This window comes from Drosophila yakuba, chromosome X, assembly GCF_016746365.2.
Source record: "Drosophila yakuba strain Tai18E2 chromosome X, Prin_Dyak_Tai18E2_2.1, whole genome shotgun sequence".
Classification (NCBI taxonomy): Eukaryota; Metazoa; Arthropoda; class Insecta; order Diptera; family Drosophilidae; genus Drosophila; species Drosophila yakuba.
The window spans coordinates 4,276,182-4,289,947 of NC_052526.2; the positions used below are offsets into that span (position 1 = coordinate 4,276,182).

The 13,766-nt window shown below is 42.0% G+C and overlaps 2 protein-coding genes across 5 annotated transcripts in view; both read right to left on the minus strand.

Annotated features, from left to right (window-relative positions):
* Window positions 1-1,996: 1,996 nt before the first annotated feature.
* LOC6524244 (pyruvate dehydrogenase phosphatase regulatory subunit, mitochondrial) lies at window positions 1,997-6,102 on the minus strand. The gene is made up of 6 exons (XM_002100071.3): window positions 4,385-6,102; window positions 4,010-4,307; window positions 3,737-3,950; window positions 3,489-3,642; window positions 3,310-3,425; window positions 1,997-3,240 (listed from the first exon to the last, which is right to left on the minus strand). The coding sequence occupies exons 1-6, from the start codon at window positions 5,934-5,936 to the stop codon at window positions 2,758-2,760; spliced, it is 2,817 nt and encodes a 938-aa protein (XP_002100107.1). The 5' UTR covers window positions 5,937-6,102; the 3' UTR covers window positions 1,997-2,757.
* Window positions 6,103-9,308: 3,206 nt separating this feature from the next.
* Window positions 9,309-13,766, minus strand: part of LOC6524245 (1-phosphatidylinositol 4,5-bisphosphate phosphodiesterase) — a 44,425-nt gene continuing 39,967 nt past the window's right edge. For all 4 annotated transcript variants that reach the window (XM_015190079.3, XM_002100072.4, XM_039377617.2 and 1 more), the window contains 4 exons: window positions 12,438-13,701; window positions 12,217-12,373; window positions 12,062-12,151; window positions 9,309-10,838 (listed from right to left, as the gene is read on the minus strand). In XM_015190079.3, coding sequence (XP_015045565.1) covers window positions 10,770-10,838; window positions 12,062-12,151; window positions 12,217-12,373; window positions 12,438-13,701 — 1,580 coding nt within the window. In that variant the 3' untranslated portion in view covers window positions 9,309-10,769. The remainder of the gene's footprint in view (window positions 10,839-12,061; window positions 12,152-12,216; window positions 12,374-12,437; window positions 13,702-13,766) is intronic.

Sequence of the window (13,766 nt, forward strand, 5' to 3'; positions counted from 1 at the left end):
AATTATGTGTGTGATTCTTTTCTGTAAAGATAGGATAAATTACAAATAAAAGCAAATTGGATTTTTGAAGAAAGCCAGAATTGCGAATAAAAATTTTACCTGTACAGCAAAGTTGGGTTATGTAGCGCAGTCTGAAGTACAAACACAAGCTAACCAATCCTTTTTTGCGGATTCTTAGAAAACTAGATTTTGTTTTATACAGCAAAGTTTGGTTATGTAGTGCATAAGCTACAAATACACGCATTGGGGATTTCTAGAAAACTAGAATTCTAAAATACGAATAAAAGTTTGTTTTACGCTAAATTTAGGTTATGTAGTGCATAAAGTACAAATACTAGTAAAGACATATTTTTTCTTTGCGGTTTACCGAAGAACTATGTAGAATTCAGATAAATTTTAACTTTATGATTGACAGTAAAGTTGGGTTATGTAGAAACTTCCTATGTACACGTAGAAACAAAGCAAAGATTTCCAGAGAAGCCAAAGATTTAAGGATTATAGGAAGTTTGTGTTTAACAGTAAAGTTGGGTTATGTACTCAGTTCCAAGAAAAACCTTATAACTGCAACGATTCACGTGCGTAACTATTTTTCACTGTGAAATATCCCATTGTGAAAATGGTGTCCTTAAACGATTCCCGACAATATATTTCATCCAGAATTTCGACAAGATGGGAGGAAAGATCTAGAATTTCGACCAGCTGGCAGGAAAGATCTAAGTTCCAAATAAGCACGTGCGAACTTTTTATGCCTGGGATTTGTCATCAATCAGAATTTTGATTGGTAATATTTGAGGAAATATTCTGCATAGCCTTGCTTTTCCCTTTTTTCCTTCATATGTGTGCATGTGGAGACCGCGATGGAGTCTCATGTCTACGGTTTCCATTTTTCAGACCACAAATTGAAATTGACCCTAGACACGCGGTGCAAGAATTGCAAAGACTATGGCAACCGAAATCAAAATCTTATTCGGAATCAGAAGTAGAATCGGAATCAGGAGTCCACGTCGGGCTGGGATGGCTGGGATGCCATGAGGATGGGACATTTGTATGCAAATCTAGTGATTGCTCTCCGCAGAAACCACAGGCAAAGGCAAGACGGTAGGAGCGACCACACAATAAATGGGCATAAATTACACGACCCGAAGGAGGAGCTATCAGACAGTGAGTACAATTTGTGGGGGGGGGGGGGGGTCTCAAAATTGATCATTTCTGGCTGGGATGTGGTTGCGGATGACGAAGAGCTGGATAGCTGGCGCCATTGGAGTGCGGCGTTGCCACTTGAATTTTTGATTTAACAAATGCTCATTTGTAAAACGGGCCGGCGAGCCCAGCTCCTCGTCCTCGTCCGCATCCACATCCACATCCACAACCTCATCCTCGCAAAATTCAAATGCGCCACAGCCGAAGAAAGCCAGCCAGGCCAACAAATCCAGCAAATCCAACAAATGGTCCAAGATAGGGGTTACAGTCTCAGTCCCAGTCTCAGATCAGAGCCAAACTTTTGCCCAACTGCCTGGCAACAATAATAATGTCACGTTTATCGTGTGCAGCTAATTACTAACAAAAAGATAGTTTGTAATCCTACACAACTGGGGGAATGGAGACCGAGAAACAGAGAACCGAAGAACTTGGCCAGAAGAGTTACCCAAGCGTGGCCAAAAGTGACTCCAGGCCAAACGGGGGGAGTGGTGGGGGAACTTTAGGGTTGGAACAACAGACACCGACCACCAGTAGCCTTAATTCAGAATTCTGCATTTTTGGGGAAGCAAACTTTTGTAGCAAAGCAAAAGCAAGCTAAGCTAAACCAAGCCAGTCGTCGAAACTTGGCCAAAACATGTGCTGCAATCTTGGGGCCAGAGTTTTCTGGGCATTAGCACACGCTTGCCTGAATGTCTTGGCCAAAAACCAAAAACCCAACGAAAATCCAGCGAAAACCCAACACACCCCGAGCAACAAACAGCTGCTCAACTTTTTGGCAGCTTGGGAGATCAACTTCTTAAAAAGCTTTTGCAAACAGTAAATGTATTTGTATAAATATAGTACAGTACAATGTGTGGGGTGTGATTCATATAATACCACACCATAAATTACAAAGTCAATCGTCTGGGTTAGTAAAAAAAAAAGATCAATCAAAACTGTCTGAAAAAACTGCTCAGAAATATGTTCTATTTGTTTATCTTCCGTTTCATGAACACCTTTCATATTATTTATTATTTTTGTATGTTTTCTTGAGCAAAATTTGTAACCTGTTTGTGTCATTTTTTAACATGTGCAAAACCTCAATTATTCCAATATCACGGAAGATTCTTATATATACATCGCATGTGGAGCTTATTGTACATACACTTTTAATTGACACCACTTTTGACAAACAATCCAAATTACCTAAAAGCTAACCACATTTTCTAGCATTCTGGTACTTAGATCTAACCAAAGTTATTAAACAATTCGTTTAAAATCTCCATTAACAAATTCAAATTGTAAGAACAAAAACTTTCCATGAATATTAAGTTGACTTACTCAACATTTCACCACATTTGTGTTTCCTCTAAGTTAAGCAGCCTGACCTCTTGGTTGTAATCAGCCAATTGCCTATCTCATATTCGCTCGATTCCCTATCGTACTAAATTGAATAATATCGCTTTGCTTTTGAGACTCTCGAGTTGAACTAGAAATGAACGAAGTGAGTGCTCCATTGCTTGGCACGTCCAGATGGAAGATGATATTGGTCGGGAGGGAGCCCAGCTCCGTCGATCCCTACAGTCCATGCCCATCCGTTGGTATTCCGGTGCCTTTGACCGTGGTCACACCGCCATACGATAGAAGATCCGCCTGGTCCGGCTTGTCGCGCGTGGCTTGGTAGGCCTCGCGTTCCCGATCTGGAAACTTGGTGGGCAGATTGGGCGAGTGTAGATTGACCTTGGCCTCAAACCGCACGCCGGCCACCTCCACCTCGTAGTGGCCGGACAGCACGTACTCATTAGTCACCGGCAGCTCCCGTCCCTCGTCGTCAAAGTTTCGCACGAAGCCCAGGCAGACCTGCTTCTCGAACGTGTACCCATAGCCGGTAGTGGTGGTCATACCCACGTAGACCCCGTCGCGGTAGATGGGCTCGCCGCCCCAGCACCACATATCCACCTCGTGATCGTGGTCGTTCAGCAAGAGCTGCACATACATGCGCTTAACGCCCTCCTCGCGCTGCTTTAGTAGCGCATTGCGGCCAATAAAGTCGATGGGTTTCTGTAAAAACAATATGCATGGAATATGTGTGCTTTTCGGTCTTTCAGGACTATTCTCTTTGTAACCCACATTGAACTTGACGCGCCAGCTGCGTCCACACTCCAGCGGCGTGGTAAAGGTGTCCAGATCCTGTCCCCAAAAGGCATAGAACTTTTCGATGCGCAGGGCGCGGGTGGCGTAGTAACCTTAGATGGACAAAGAGGAAATTCAAGTTCTGAAGGGGAGTAGTTCTCTTTTCAATATCATACCTGCATGCTGTATGTTGAACTTTTGGCCTGCCTGGTAAAGTCGCGAGTACACATGCAAGGCATATTCGTTGGGAATATAAAGGACATAGCCCAATTCACCCGTATGGGTAATGTTCAGCACTCGGATGCCGTCGGCCAAGCCCACATCCAGTTCCTGAAAATATTGGGTTAGGTTTAAAACGAAAAGGTGGCATAATTATCCATTGAGAAATATAAATGGGAAGGCTATTTTCTTTGGAATCTCTCACCTTATAGGTAAAAAAGGGAAAGCTCTTGGGCGTGAGATCGGTGTCGGTAAGCTCGGAGAGCAGGATGCGAGAGTAGGGTCCTAGGATGCAGATGGCCGTGTACATCGAAGTCACATCCGCCACGTTCACCTTGGCCCTCAGGTGATTGGGCATATGTTTGCGAATCCAGCACATGGAGCGCGTTTGCTGAATGGTGGGTGCAATCATCATGAAGCTAAAAAAGCGAATAAGTGTATCAATGGCCATGTAGAGCAGGATGGGCAAGCTACTTACTGCCGCTCGGAAAGACGTGCCAAGGAGCAGTCGTTCTCGTAGCCCCCATTGGGATTCTGCATGCCCGTGTGAATGATAGAGCCCACGGCCACGTCTACGTCGTTGGAGCAGAGATACTGCAGCAGGTCCACCACCTCGTTGCCCTTCGACCAGAAGTCGTACTTCGTGAAGGAGCTGTAGTCTGCTATGCCAATGCGTTCTCTACAGGCGCGGTATTCCGAGGCCACATGATCGAACCACGGCGGTTTGCCAAAGGTTCGCGTTTGGGCAATCCGAAAACGCGGCAAGCCGAATTCATCTGAAATATAGATTCAAGCCGGATAATCATTTGAATCATATGCTAATGGTTATGGCTATACATAAACATATACCCACCGTGCTTGTCCTGCTGGTCGAAGTAGTTGGGTCGCTCGTAACCCATGGACTGGCCAAAAACGGCTCCCGCCTCTTTAAGTTGCGGGTAGATGGGCGACATGCGCAGGTTTCTGCCGGTCTGGAACTCCTCGAATGGATAGTTGATTTCGAAGTGCTTGCCCGGTGCCTCCTTGCAGCGATCCCGCAGGAACTTTCGGTTGTTGTGCAGCCCCAGAAACCGACTGATGTCCAGGATGTGCAGGTCGAGGTAAGTGGATCCTTTGGTTATTAGATCGGTGAGGACGCGTCCAATGCCTCCGGATGCGGACACTCCCATGGTCTTGTTGCCAGCCGCCACATAGTAATTTTGGATTTCTGGCGCTTGCCCTAGGATCCACTTGCAGTCGGGCGAGAAGACCTGCAGCGAGTTTGTGAGTCTATCCAACGTGGCATCTCTAAAGGAGGGAACCCGCAGCAACAGGGCGTCGAGCAGCTCGTGAAAGTGATCCCAGTCCGGCGGATGTTGGCGAGCTGTCTGCGATAAAGGAATCACTCCATCTTCGTACACCATCTTCGCCTCGCGCTCGAAGCCGCCTGCGAGAATGTGACCTTCGCACTCCCGAAAGAAGATGCGTCCATCGAAATCTCTGACGAAGGGCGTGTCCGGACTGAGTCCCTCGATGGGTTTCGTGTGCAGATAGTGATGCTCCACTGCCTTGAGTGGCACTTTTACCACCGGCTTGGACAAGGTGCCCACCTCGCGTGCCCAGAAGCCCGTGCAGTTCACAAAGTACTCGCACTCCACATCGCCAGCTGTTGTCTCCACACTCCGCACCTTGCCGTGCTCGCTGTGTATCCTCTTGATGGCACAATGCTCTACTATGCGGACTCCCAATCGCTGCGCCTCGGTCATGTAGGCCTGGCAAACTAGCTGCGGATCACAGACCCCGTCTTCAGGTATCCAAAGGCCACCTTCAATGCCGTCCAAGGAGAGCAGTTCACAGTGCTGGGCGCACTGCTCTGGCGAAAGGATTTCGCAATGCATGCCCCAGGCCAAAGCCTGCGATTTCATGCGATTGAAGGCGGTCATGCGGTCCCAGCTTCGGGCCAGATTCAGACTGCCCACCGGTCGCCATCCGGTGGGCAATCCGTTCTCCGCCAGTCGCTTAATCAGATCAATGGAGTACTCGGCCAGCTTGAGTTCAGTGTAGCTGGGTTCGAAGCGACCCGCCAATCCGCAGGCGGTCCAGGGCAGCTCGCCACCGACGCGATCCTGCTCCACGAGCAGCGTTTCACCACCCCACCCACTCAGCCCTAGGTGATAGGCCACCGAGGCGCCGGTGATGCCGCCGCCACAGATGACCACCCGCGATTTGACGGGCAGCTGACCGGCCAGTTCCTCGCTGAGATCCGCCGCCTGTTGCGGCTGGAACTTCCGCTTCCGCAGCACCCGCTCATCTGCCTGATCCGTCTGGCCACTAGCCAGACGCACTGCGTCCGAAAGGCCAGGTGAACTCCTTCGTCTGGGAAGTCCAGAAACTGCATTTCGCGAACACTGCAGCAGTTTCCACATCTTGTTCACCAGCGCAAACGATAAGTATGTATATATCACAACCACATGGGACCAAACCGATTCCGCCTGCAGGTCACCGGATGCACTGGAGGGCACTATCTATATACGCTGTATTGTGCTTTGGATTAGTAAATTGGCTTTCAGCACAATAACAACACAGAGAGTGACCAGATGAGTCTGCGGTCAGAGGTGGGTCAAGACTTCGATGACTATCGGAAGGCGTTCAGCGGAGACTCGAACCATTGGCGCGAAACTTGAATGGCATGAGATTGGGTAAATATAAATATCATAATTTCAAGCGCAGTGGCCGTCTAGCATCAGGAACTCAAATAATCTGCCTTGCTTAGAATTTTAAGAGCAAAAAGTTTGTTTACAAAAACTATTTACCCCTAAAATTCTAATCTAGTCAGCATTATTTCGCATCGTGGAATTACTTCCAATATAAATAAAGGTGAACATAAACACGATCTGCATGAACCGTAATCATTCATTCATTTTTAGTATTAATATATTAATATTAATATAATTAATATAAAGTGATAAAGTAATAAAGAGATTCATAGTATCAAAATAAACAAATTTATGAAGTTACAAAATATATAGTCCCTTTTAGTCCCTGAAAAAATACCTAATAGATTGTTTTTGTACATCAATCATTGGCTATTTTTTCTGGAACCAAATGGTTTTCGTACTGCAATCAAAATGAAATTTATTTAGCAAAATTCCAAGTGATATTTTAGTTTTTAAATAAGTGAAATTAGATCTATGCTAAATACAAGTGATTATTGATATCAAAATGTCCCGGGGAAGTTACCTGGTGTATTGTTTTTAATCAACCAATCACTGGATAGCTTTCCTAGAACAAAATGACAGTGCCTTTACATAAACAGTAAATATATAATTTCCGTCCACAACAAATACAAGTGATTTTTAGGGACAAAATAAACCAATATATCAAGTTCAGAAATATAAAATCATGCTAGATCTTGGAAAAATATCTAATAGATGGTTTTTATACATCAATCAATTGATATTTTTCCTTGAACTAAATGGGTTTAGTGCTGCAGCAAAAATGGTGACTTAAAAATATGCCAAATGATTCAAATAAATTAAAAAAATTTACATGTCAGTCTAGTCTCAGGAGATATAACTCTAAGATTTTGTTATTACATAAATCTTAGGTTATGTTTTCTGAAACAAGGTGGTTTGGCGTCAGCAAAATAAAGTTTATAAATATTTATTAAATAGTGATGTTTCACATCCAAACACAGACGGAAATGATTTGACCATTCATGTACTTGGAAGTATTCCTAATAGATTGTTTTTTATACACCAGTCTTTAGGACTGCTTCCAAGAATAAGATTGCATAACTGCATAATCCTGCAAAAAAAATTCAAATATATATTATATTATGATTAGTGATTTTCCAACTTTAAAAGACAAAAATAGGCATATTTCATTTAAAGATTTATTTCCAATAACCACCAAAACACCCAGTAAGTTCTTAGTTAAATCTTTTGTTTTTTACAATCTTTGACGCAACCCAAAGAATTTTCGAATTGAGTTTTATTTAATGTCCATTAACTAGTAAGTTTTAGGTTCTCAGCTTGTTCCGTAAAATCAACAAACACACTCAGACTAGAATCATAGCAATAGAGAATCCGTTTCTGTATCTGTATATATATGATGCATAGTGTGTTATAACATTTAGGTTCATTTGGTTTCTTGCGAAAGTTCGCAATATCTTAAAACTTAGTAGGATCCTAAGCTAAACTATTTTACATGGGCCGAATTATCGCTTTCAAACATAAAGCACATCCCTCGGTAACGCGGTGATATCAGGCTAAAACTAAAATATAAAGTGCTGGCCACAAATAATGGCTTATTATTAAAATAATAGTTAGTGTTTTGAAAATCAAACTTAAAAGGAAGAAATCAATGGAAAATCTCTAGAATCGCTTTGGAATAGAATTTATTGCAATGAAAGTTATTCGATATCAGAGCAATCGTAATAATAATCATAATAAAGATAATAATGGTAATCATAATAGTTTAATATATATAGTTCATAGTATATAATCATAAGTTCATACGCAGCATTTTTAATATAAGTTAATTTCATCGACCTTCTTGTCTTGCGACCGCTTTAAACTATTCATATAACATTATATTCTTGTAATCATATTTATACAGAAGTCGCATTTGTTCTGTTTGCTCGCAGAAACATAATCAATTAATACGTAGATAGTAGATACATCCGCGAGTTATGTTTCTCGCTCGCTACCGCTATTCATAAACATATTCTGGGGTTTTCCTCTCACAGAAGTACAAACTACAACAATGTGGACTCAAGTATATGGGCTACACCATCGTGTATATCCTGTAACATTTTGCTCTAGCGTTTCATTAAAGACTACAACTTATTAAGATTACATAAAAAAAAATTTAAAAAAAAAACACAAAAAATTGACTCATTTCACTAAGTGTAGAGAATCCATGCGATTGGCGGGGTAAAGTTTTCTAAATTGACCTCGAATGATCCAGTTTGGTTTTATATGGCAACAAATTTGTTTGTTTTCGTTATACGCTTCCTTTGGTTTTGGGGCAAAGTCCATTTGCCTTTGAAAATAACCTATATTTAAAAGTGCTCTTGAGAGGCCAATTATGGATGAAATTTGTAGTAAATGTAATACCTTGAAACATTGTTAAGCAACGTCATCGAAACAACTTGGAAGAAGGATTCCTTCAAGTCCTTGAAGGAATTACCGCAAAAGTTTTTACCCGCGCCAATATTTTCAGAACATTGATGATGTGTTTTTTTGTTTTTGCATTGTGGGTTACAGGTGTGCCAAATTGAGGGCTTTTCGACTAAGAGGCTAGGCCTCTATCTAATGTATACATTATACGAGCGAATAAATAAATTAGTTGCGATCTCAAGTAAACAATGTTCATTTCACTTTTTCGTTTTTGGTTTAGTTAACATTGGGATTGGCACATTATATTACATACAAAGCTTTGCATTCGTTTTCCTCCATCCAACCTTCAACTCGTGCCCTTGGGGGAAAAAAATGATAATAAGACAATGTAGGCAAGGGCGAAAGTATTGGAGATAAAAGTAGTTGGGCTCTTTCTCGCGAACGTGTAATAAAATGTAACCGCTTATCACATTCATAAAACTTGATCAATTCTCTAAATACATAGTCGTAGGCTAAATATTGTACATCATTTAGTACAGTTACCTTGTATGAGTTAACTAAATGTTTTCGATTCGTTAATAGCACAGTGTAAACGCTTCTCCATCTTCGATCTTTAGGGCACATATTCAAGTTTAAAATCAATCAATCAAAATTTGTGGGAAATTACATTCTTTCTTTGCATCCTTGCGTTAGTTTCATTCATTTAATTTTCTACATTTTCGGTTTCTTATCTTGTTAAATTTTTCGTTTGGTTGGTTTTGCAACAACTACAATACATGCAAACAGCAAATTTTGAGCGCAACATAAACGCTTTTGACAATTCAAACAGAATCTATCTTAAGTGTTATTTTTGTCTCTTACTTTGGTATAATATTCACTAGATCTACATATGTATGCTTTCTTGTTTTTCTTGTTTTGTTCTGTGTGTATATAATGTATATATTTTTGGCTATTTTTTTCTGGTAGTACAAATCGCAATATCTTTATCTCGTTCTGGTTTCTATTTGCAAATAAGATCGAAACCAATACAGAGCGGATACAAATGTACATTTTATGTAAGTAAACCATTTCGTTTTTGGTATATTCAGCACAGAAATAATTAATTTTTTTGTGTGTTGTATGTGTGAGCGTGTTGTATATTTAACTGCCGGTAGGGGTGTTTCCTTGTTTGAATTACACATTTAATACTTTGGTTTTATAACATATACTATATAAACAGGTTGCATCGACTCGAGAAAGGGGCTTTCGGGTTTTGTAAATTTAAAGATTTTCCTCCGAAGGCTTTGCAAAATAAATGCTCTTCATAAAAACCCTCCAGCTCCTACTATATTTTTCCCGAATGGCATATAGATTTCTGTCTGGTTGTTTGGGTGTCCGGTTATTTGTGGGCGCCTTGGATTGCTTAACTGGTTAATTGATGGTTTCGGCTTACTGGATAGGTTAGTTAATTGGCTAAGCTATTAGGTGGAGAATCGGAAACTCATGTAAGTTGTTCACTTGAAACGTACGATTATATGGGGCAGGGTGTTAGGTTGGTGTTATGTATACATATATGATTGTGTACAGTGCGTTCACCGCTCAAAGAAACGCACCGTGTGTGGTCTAAACTAATCGGTGTACCGTTTTTATTGTGTTGTTAGCACAAAATACCTTACAAGATTTTTGGTATTATTCATTTTTCATAGGTTGTTTTTTTTCTTGTTTTTCAAAATAAATTACAATGGATTCGAGAGGAGTAAGTCCCCATAAATTGCACACATTTACTGTGTGGCCTTCTCATTGACTCGTTTTTCCTTAACCATTTATCTTCATCAGAACCTTAAATAAATATAAAGCACAAAGTGTTGACTTTCCAGTTTTTGAAGTCTAGGTTTTACGAATATAAGCTTATGCTTCCGGCATAAAATTATACATAAATATTTTTAAGTAAAGTTAATTCTTTAAAATGTGGGCGAGTGTGTGTTTTCGAGTGATGAGTGTGTAAATGTAGTATATAAAGAAAAGTATATATGTGTGTTAGCATCTTCAGCTAAATCAGCATTCTTTTTTTGGTTTTTCTCAACTTTTTTTTAGTGTGTTTTTAACCTTTTTGGTATCGCGGTGCTCTTTCCCTTCTTGACCATTGACCTGGGAATCTTAGGCATAAAATTCCGTCTTTCCTTGCGTCTTATAGGCCTCCTCCTCGATTTTGTACATGTCCATAAGCTTGTTTTTGAAGCGGCAGTTGGATTTTGGTTGACAGACGGCAGCGTGTGAGACAGCAAATACAAAATATATCGCAAAAGTAAACAAATTGTGTGATTTTTGGTGGTTTAAATCGACAGAGAGACAATGGGCGTGTTGGAAAGAGACAAAGAAAGGTAGATATAGAGAGAGAGAGAGAGAGAGAGAGAGAGAGAGAGAGAGAGAGAGAAAGAAAGAGCAAGAGAAAATATAGAATATCTTTTTAGTTTTTCTCAATTACTTTGGCATTTGCGATTTGGGCGACACAGCAAACGATAAAAGACTAGGCGTTAAAGGGGCGTGACGGGTTGAGTTTACAGACAGGCTAAGAGTGAAAGTGACAGAGAGAGATATATAGAGAGAGAGGCAGAGAGAGATCCATAAGGTAGTTCGGCAGTAGAGCCGCTAGGATTTATGGGATTCAAGCCAAGAGTAATATAACACTTACAATTATTGGTGGGAAAAGGGACAGTCTGAAGACAGAAAATTTAGGGAAACAGTGATTTTGACACGAGCACACAAAAATGATGAAAAAGCAAAGAAAAGCAAAAATAATTAAAAACGTAAACTTTTTCAAATGAAAAATATTTGGACGTCATATAACTAAAAACAAAGTTTCAAAGCAAGGCAAAATAAGGAATCACATTTAACAAAAATGAGCTCTTTATAGCATCGCGAAACCGTGCTGGAAATCAGTGGGACAAGTCGAAAACAATTGTAAAGTAGAACACACGATGAATCAACAAAATGAACGTGTACCAATAAATATATAATACATATATAGAAAACAGTAGATAATTACATCTTAGCAGTTAGTGTGAAAGATTAGCAGCTACTGACTGATCGATTACTTTTCAGGTTAGTACGGATGGGTTCGGTTAGATTGGGTTTTCGTTCGTGATCGGTTATTGTTTATCGTTTTTCGGAAGATGCATCCTCAGTCGATAATCTCTCTCTCTCACACTCTCTCGATCGAAAATTAAGGGGCTACAGCAACTACAATCGTATCTGGGATGCATATCTTCACTTTAGTATCAGTTTCGGGTTTTCTGTATCGTTTTTGATTCATATTTTGTTGTAAGGTTATAGATTATATCGTTTATCGTTTAGGTTTTATCGCTTTCTAGCTGTACAGGTGTGGTTGTCTAAAGTACAGTCTCAATACTGGTTATAGTGTCGGTCTGCGGCCGAGTTTCGTTCAGTACCTTTTGCACGTCGGTACTGAATTCCTCGACCTGCTTCGAATGCGCCAACTTTAGTTTCTCCATCGCACGGCCCTGCTTAACGCCGATTTGCTGCAAACGAAGGAATATACATGAGTTAAAATCAGTTGAGATACTATGGATAGAACATAACTCACCTTCTTCTCCTCCATGAAGCGCTTTACATTGTTCTGACGCTTCTCGCGCAGCCGACGATCCTTCTCGTTCTTGGTCTTCAAGGTCTTGTCGTTCTGGACCTCCTTGGCGGTATCCGCCGACATCTTCGCTTGCTTGGCATTCAGATCCTTGATATCCCTGCAAACAAAGTAAAATAAGTACTTGTTTGGAATGTGTAGTCATTGTGTGGTAGTAATCTCACCTGGCATGACGATCCTCCAGCTGCTTGATCTGCGCCGCCTGAACAGTGAGCATCAGCGCCTTCATTGCATCCTGCGAATCTTGGACATGCTGGCGCAGCATGTCCCATTCCTCCTTGCGGTGCCTGGCGATCATGTCGGTCCACTGTTTCGTCTGATCATTGATCGAGTTCTTGATGTTGGCATCGTTGCGAATGTCGTCTTTGCTCTTGCCCTTGATTAACTTATCGATGGCCGCATTCTGGGTCTTTTGCACCGAGGTGCGCTCTTTGGCGTGCTTTTTGCGCAGGGTGTCGAGCTCCTTGATCTGCTTTTTGCCCACCTTTTGGAAGCCCTTTTCCTGGCGCAGAGACTCCAACGTGACGGGCTCAAAGACAAGTGGTGGCTCCTTCTTTTCCTCCTCTTTGGCCTTGCCAGCATCTCGGGCGGCACCGCCGCTCTGCTCCTCAATGCCGAGGGCCTTCATCTGTTCATTTTGCTGCTTAGCGGCACCGGCGAATCCTCGCGGATCCGACAACATGGCCATGAAGTCCTCAAAGCCGTCAGGTACGTAGATCTTTAGCTCAATATTCACGAACAACATGGGCAACGACATGGGGAAGTTAGCCTCCGTGCGCAGGGAAACATGACGATAGCCAGCCTGTAGACCGTCTAGCGGCAGGATACGTTGACCCAGGATCTTTCCGCTTTCCTCATAAACGCCAAATCTCAGCACAGCCAAGTCCGGAAGTACCACTTTGCGGAACACAAAGGGGTCCTCATTGTAAACTGGATTCAAGCCATTATTGGCCACCAAACGCGTGCGAAACTCCTTCTTCACCGTGTCCGAGGGCAATCCAAACATGTCCACCTCCACATAGGTGCCCACTTTCTTGTCGGACAAGAACTGGCCGGCTATTACCTTCACGGAGCACTGGGCGGCAATCACGCCATCCACCGGCGCATCGGCAAATGGATCAAAATCCTTGTCGGCTCGACGCATGAAATCCGGCTTCAGTAGATAGCCACAGCCGCCGTTATACTCGAACTTGCCCTGGTTGAGTTGCATGGGTAGGTCGGAGCTCTGGAAGTTGAGTGAGACCATCTGGCAGCCGGCGTTCCAAAACACCTGCGGCATATAGTTTGAGGAGTCCGCTCTCGTGCCCTTCGGGTAAATTCGCGACATCTGACGCTTGTTGTAATTGACAAAGTCGATAGAGCTCTGCTTCAAGTAGTTCATGCCCGCCGATTCCGCAAACGAGGACATGTTATGGGCAATGTTCTTTTCTGTGGGTATGACAAATAAAAGAATATATGCAAAATACATACATATGTGTATTTAAGCAACATTT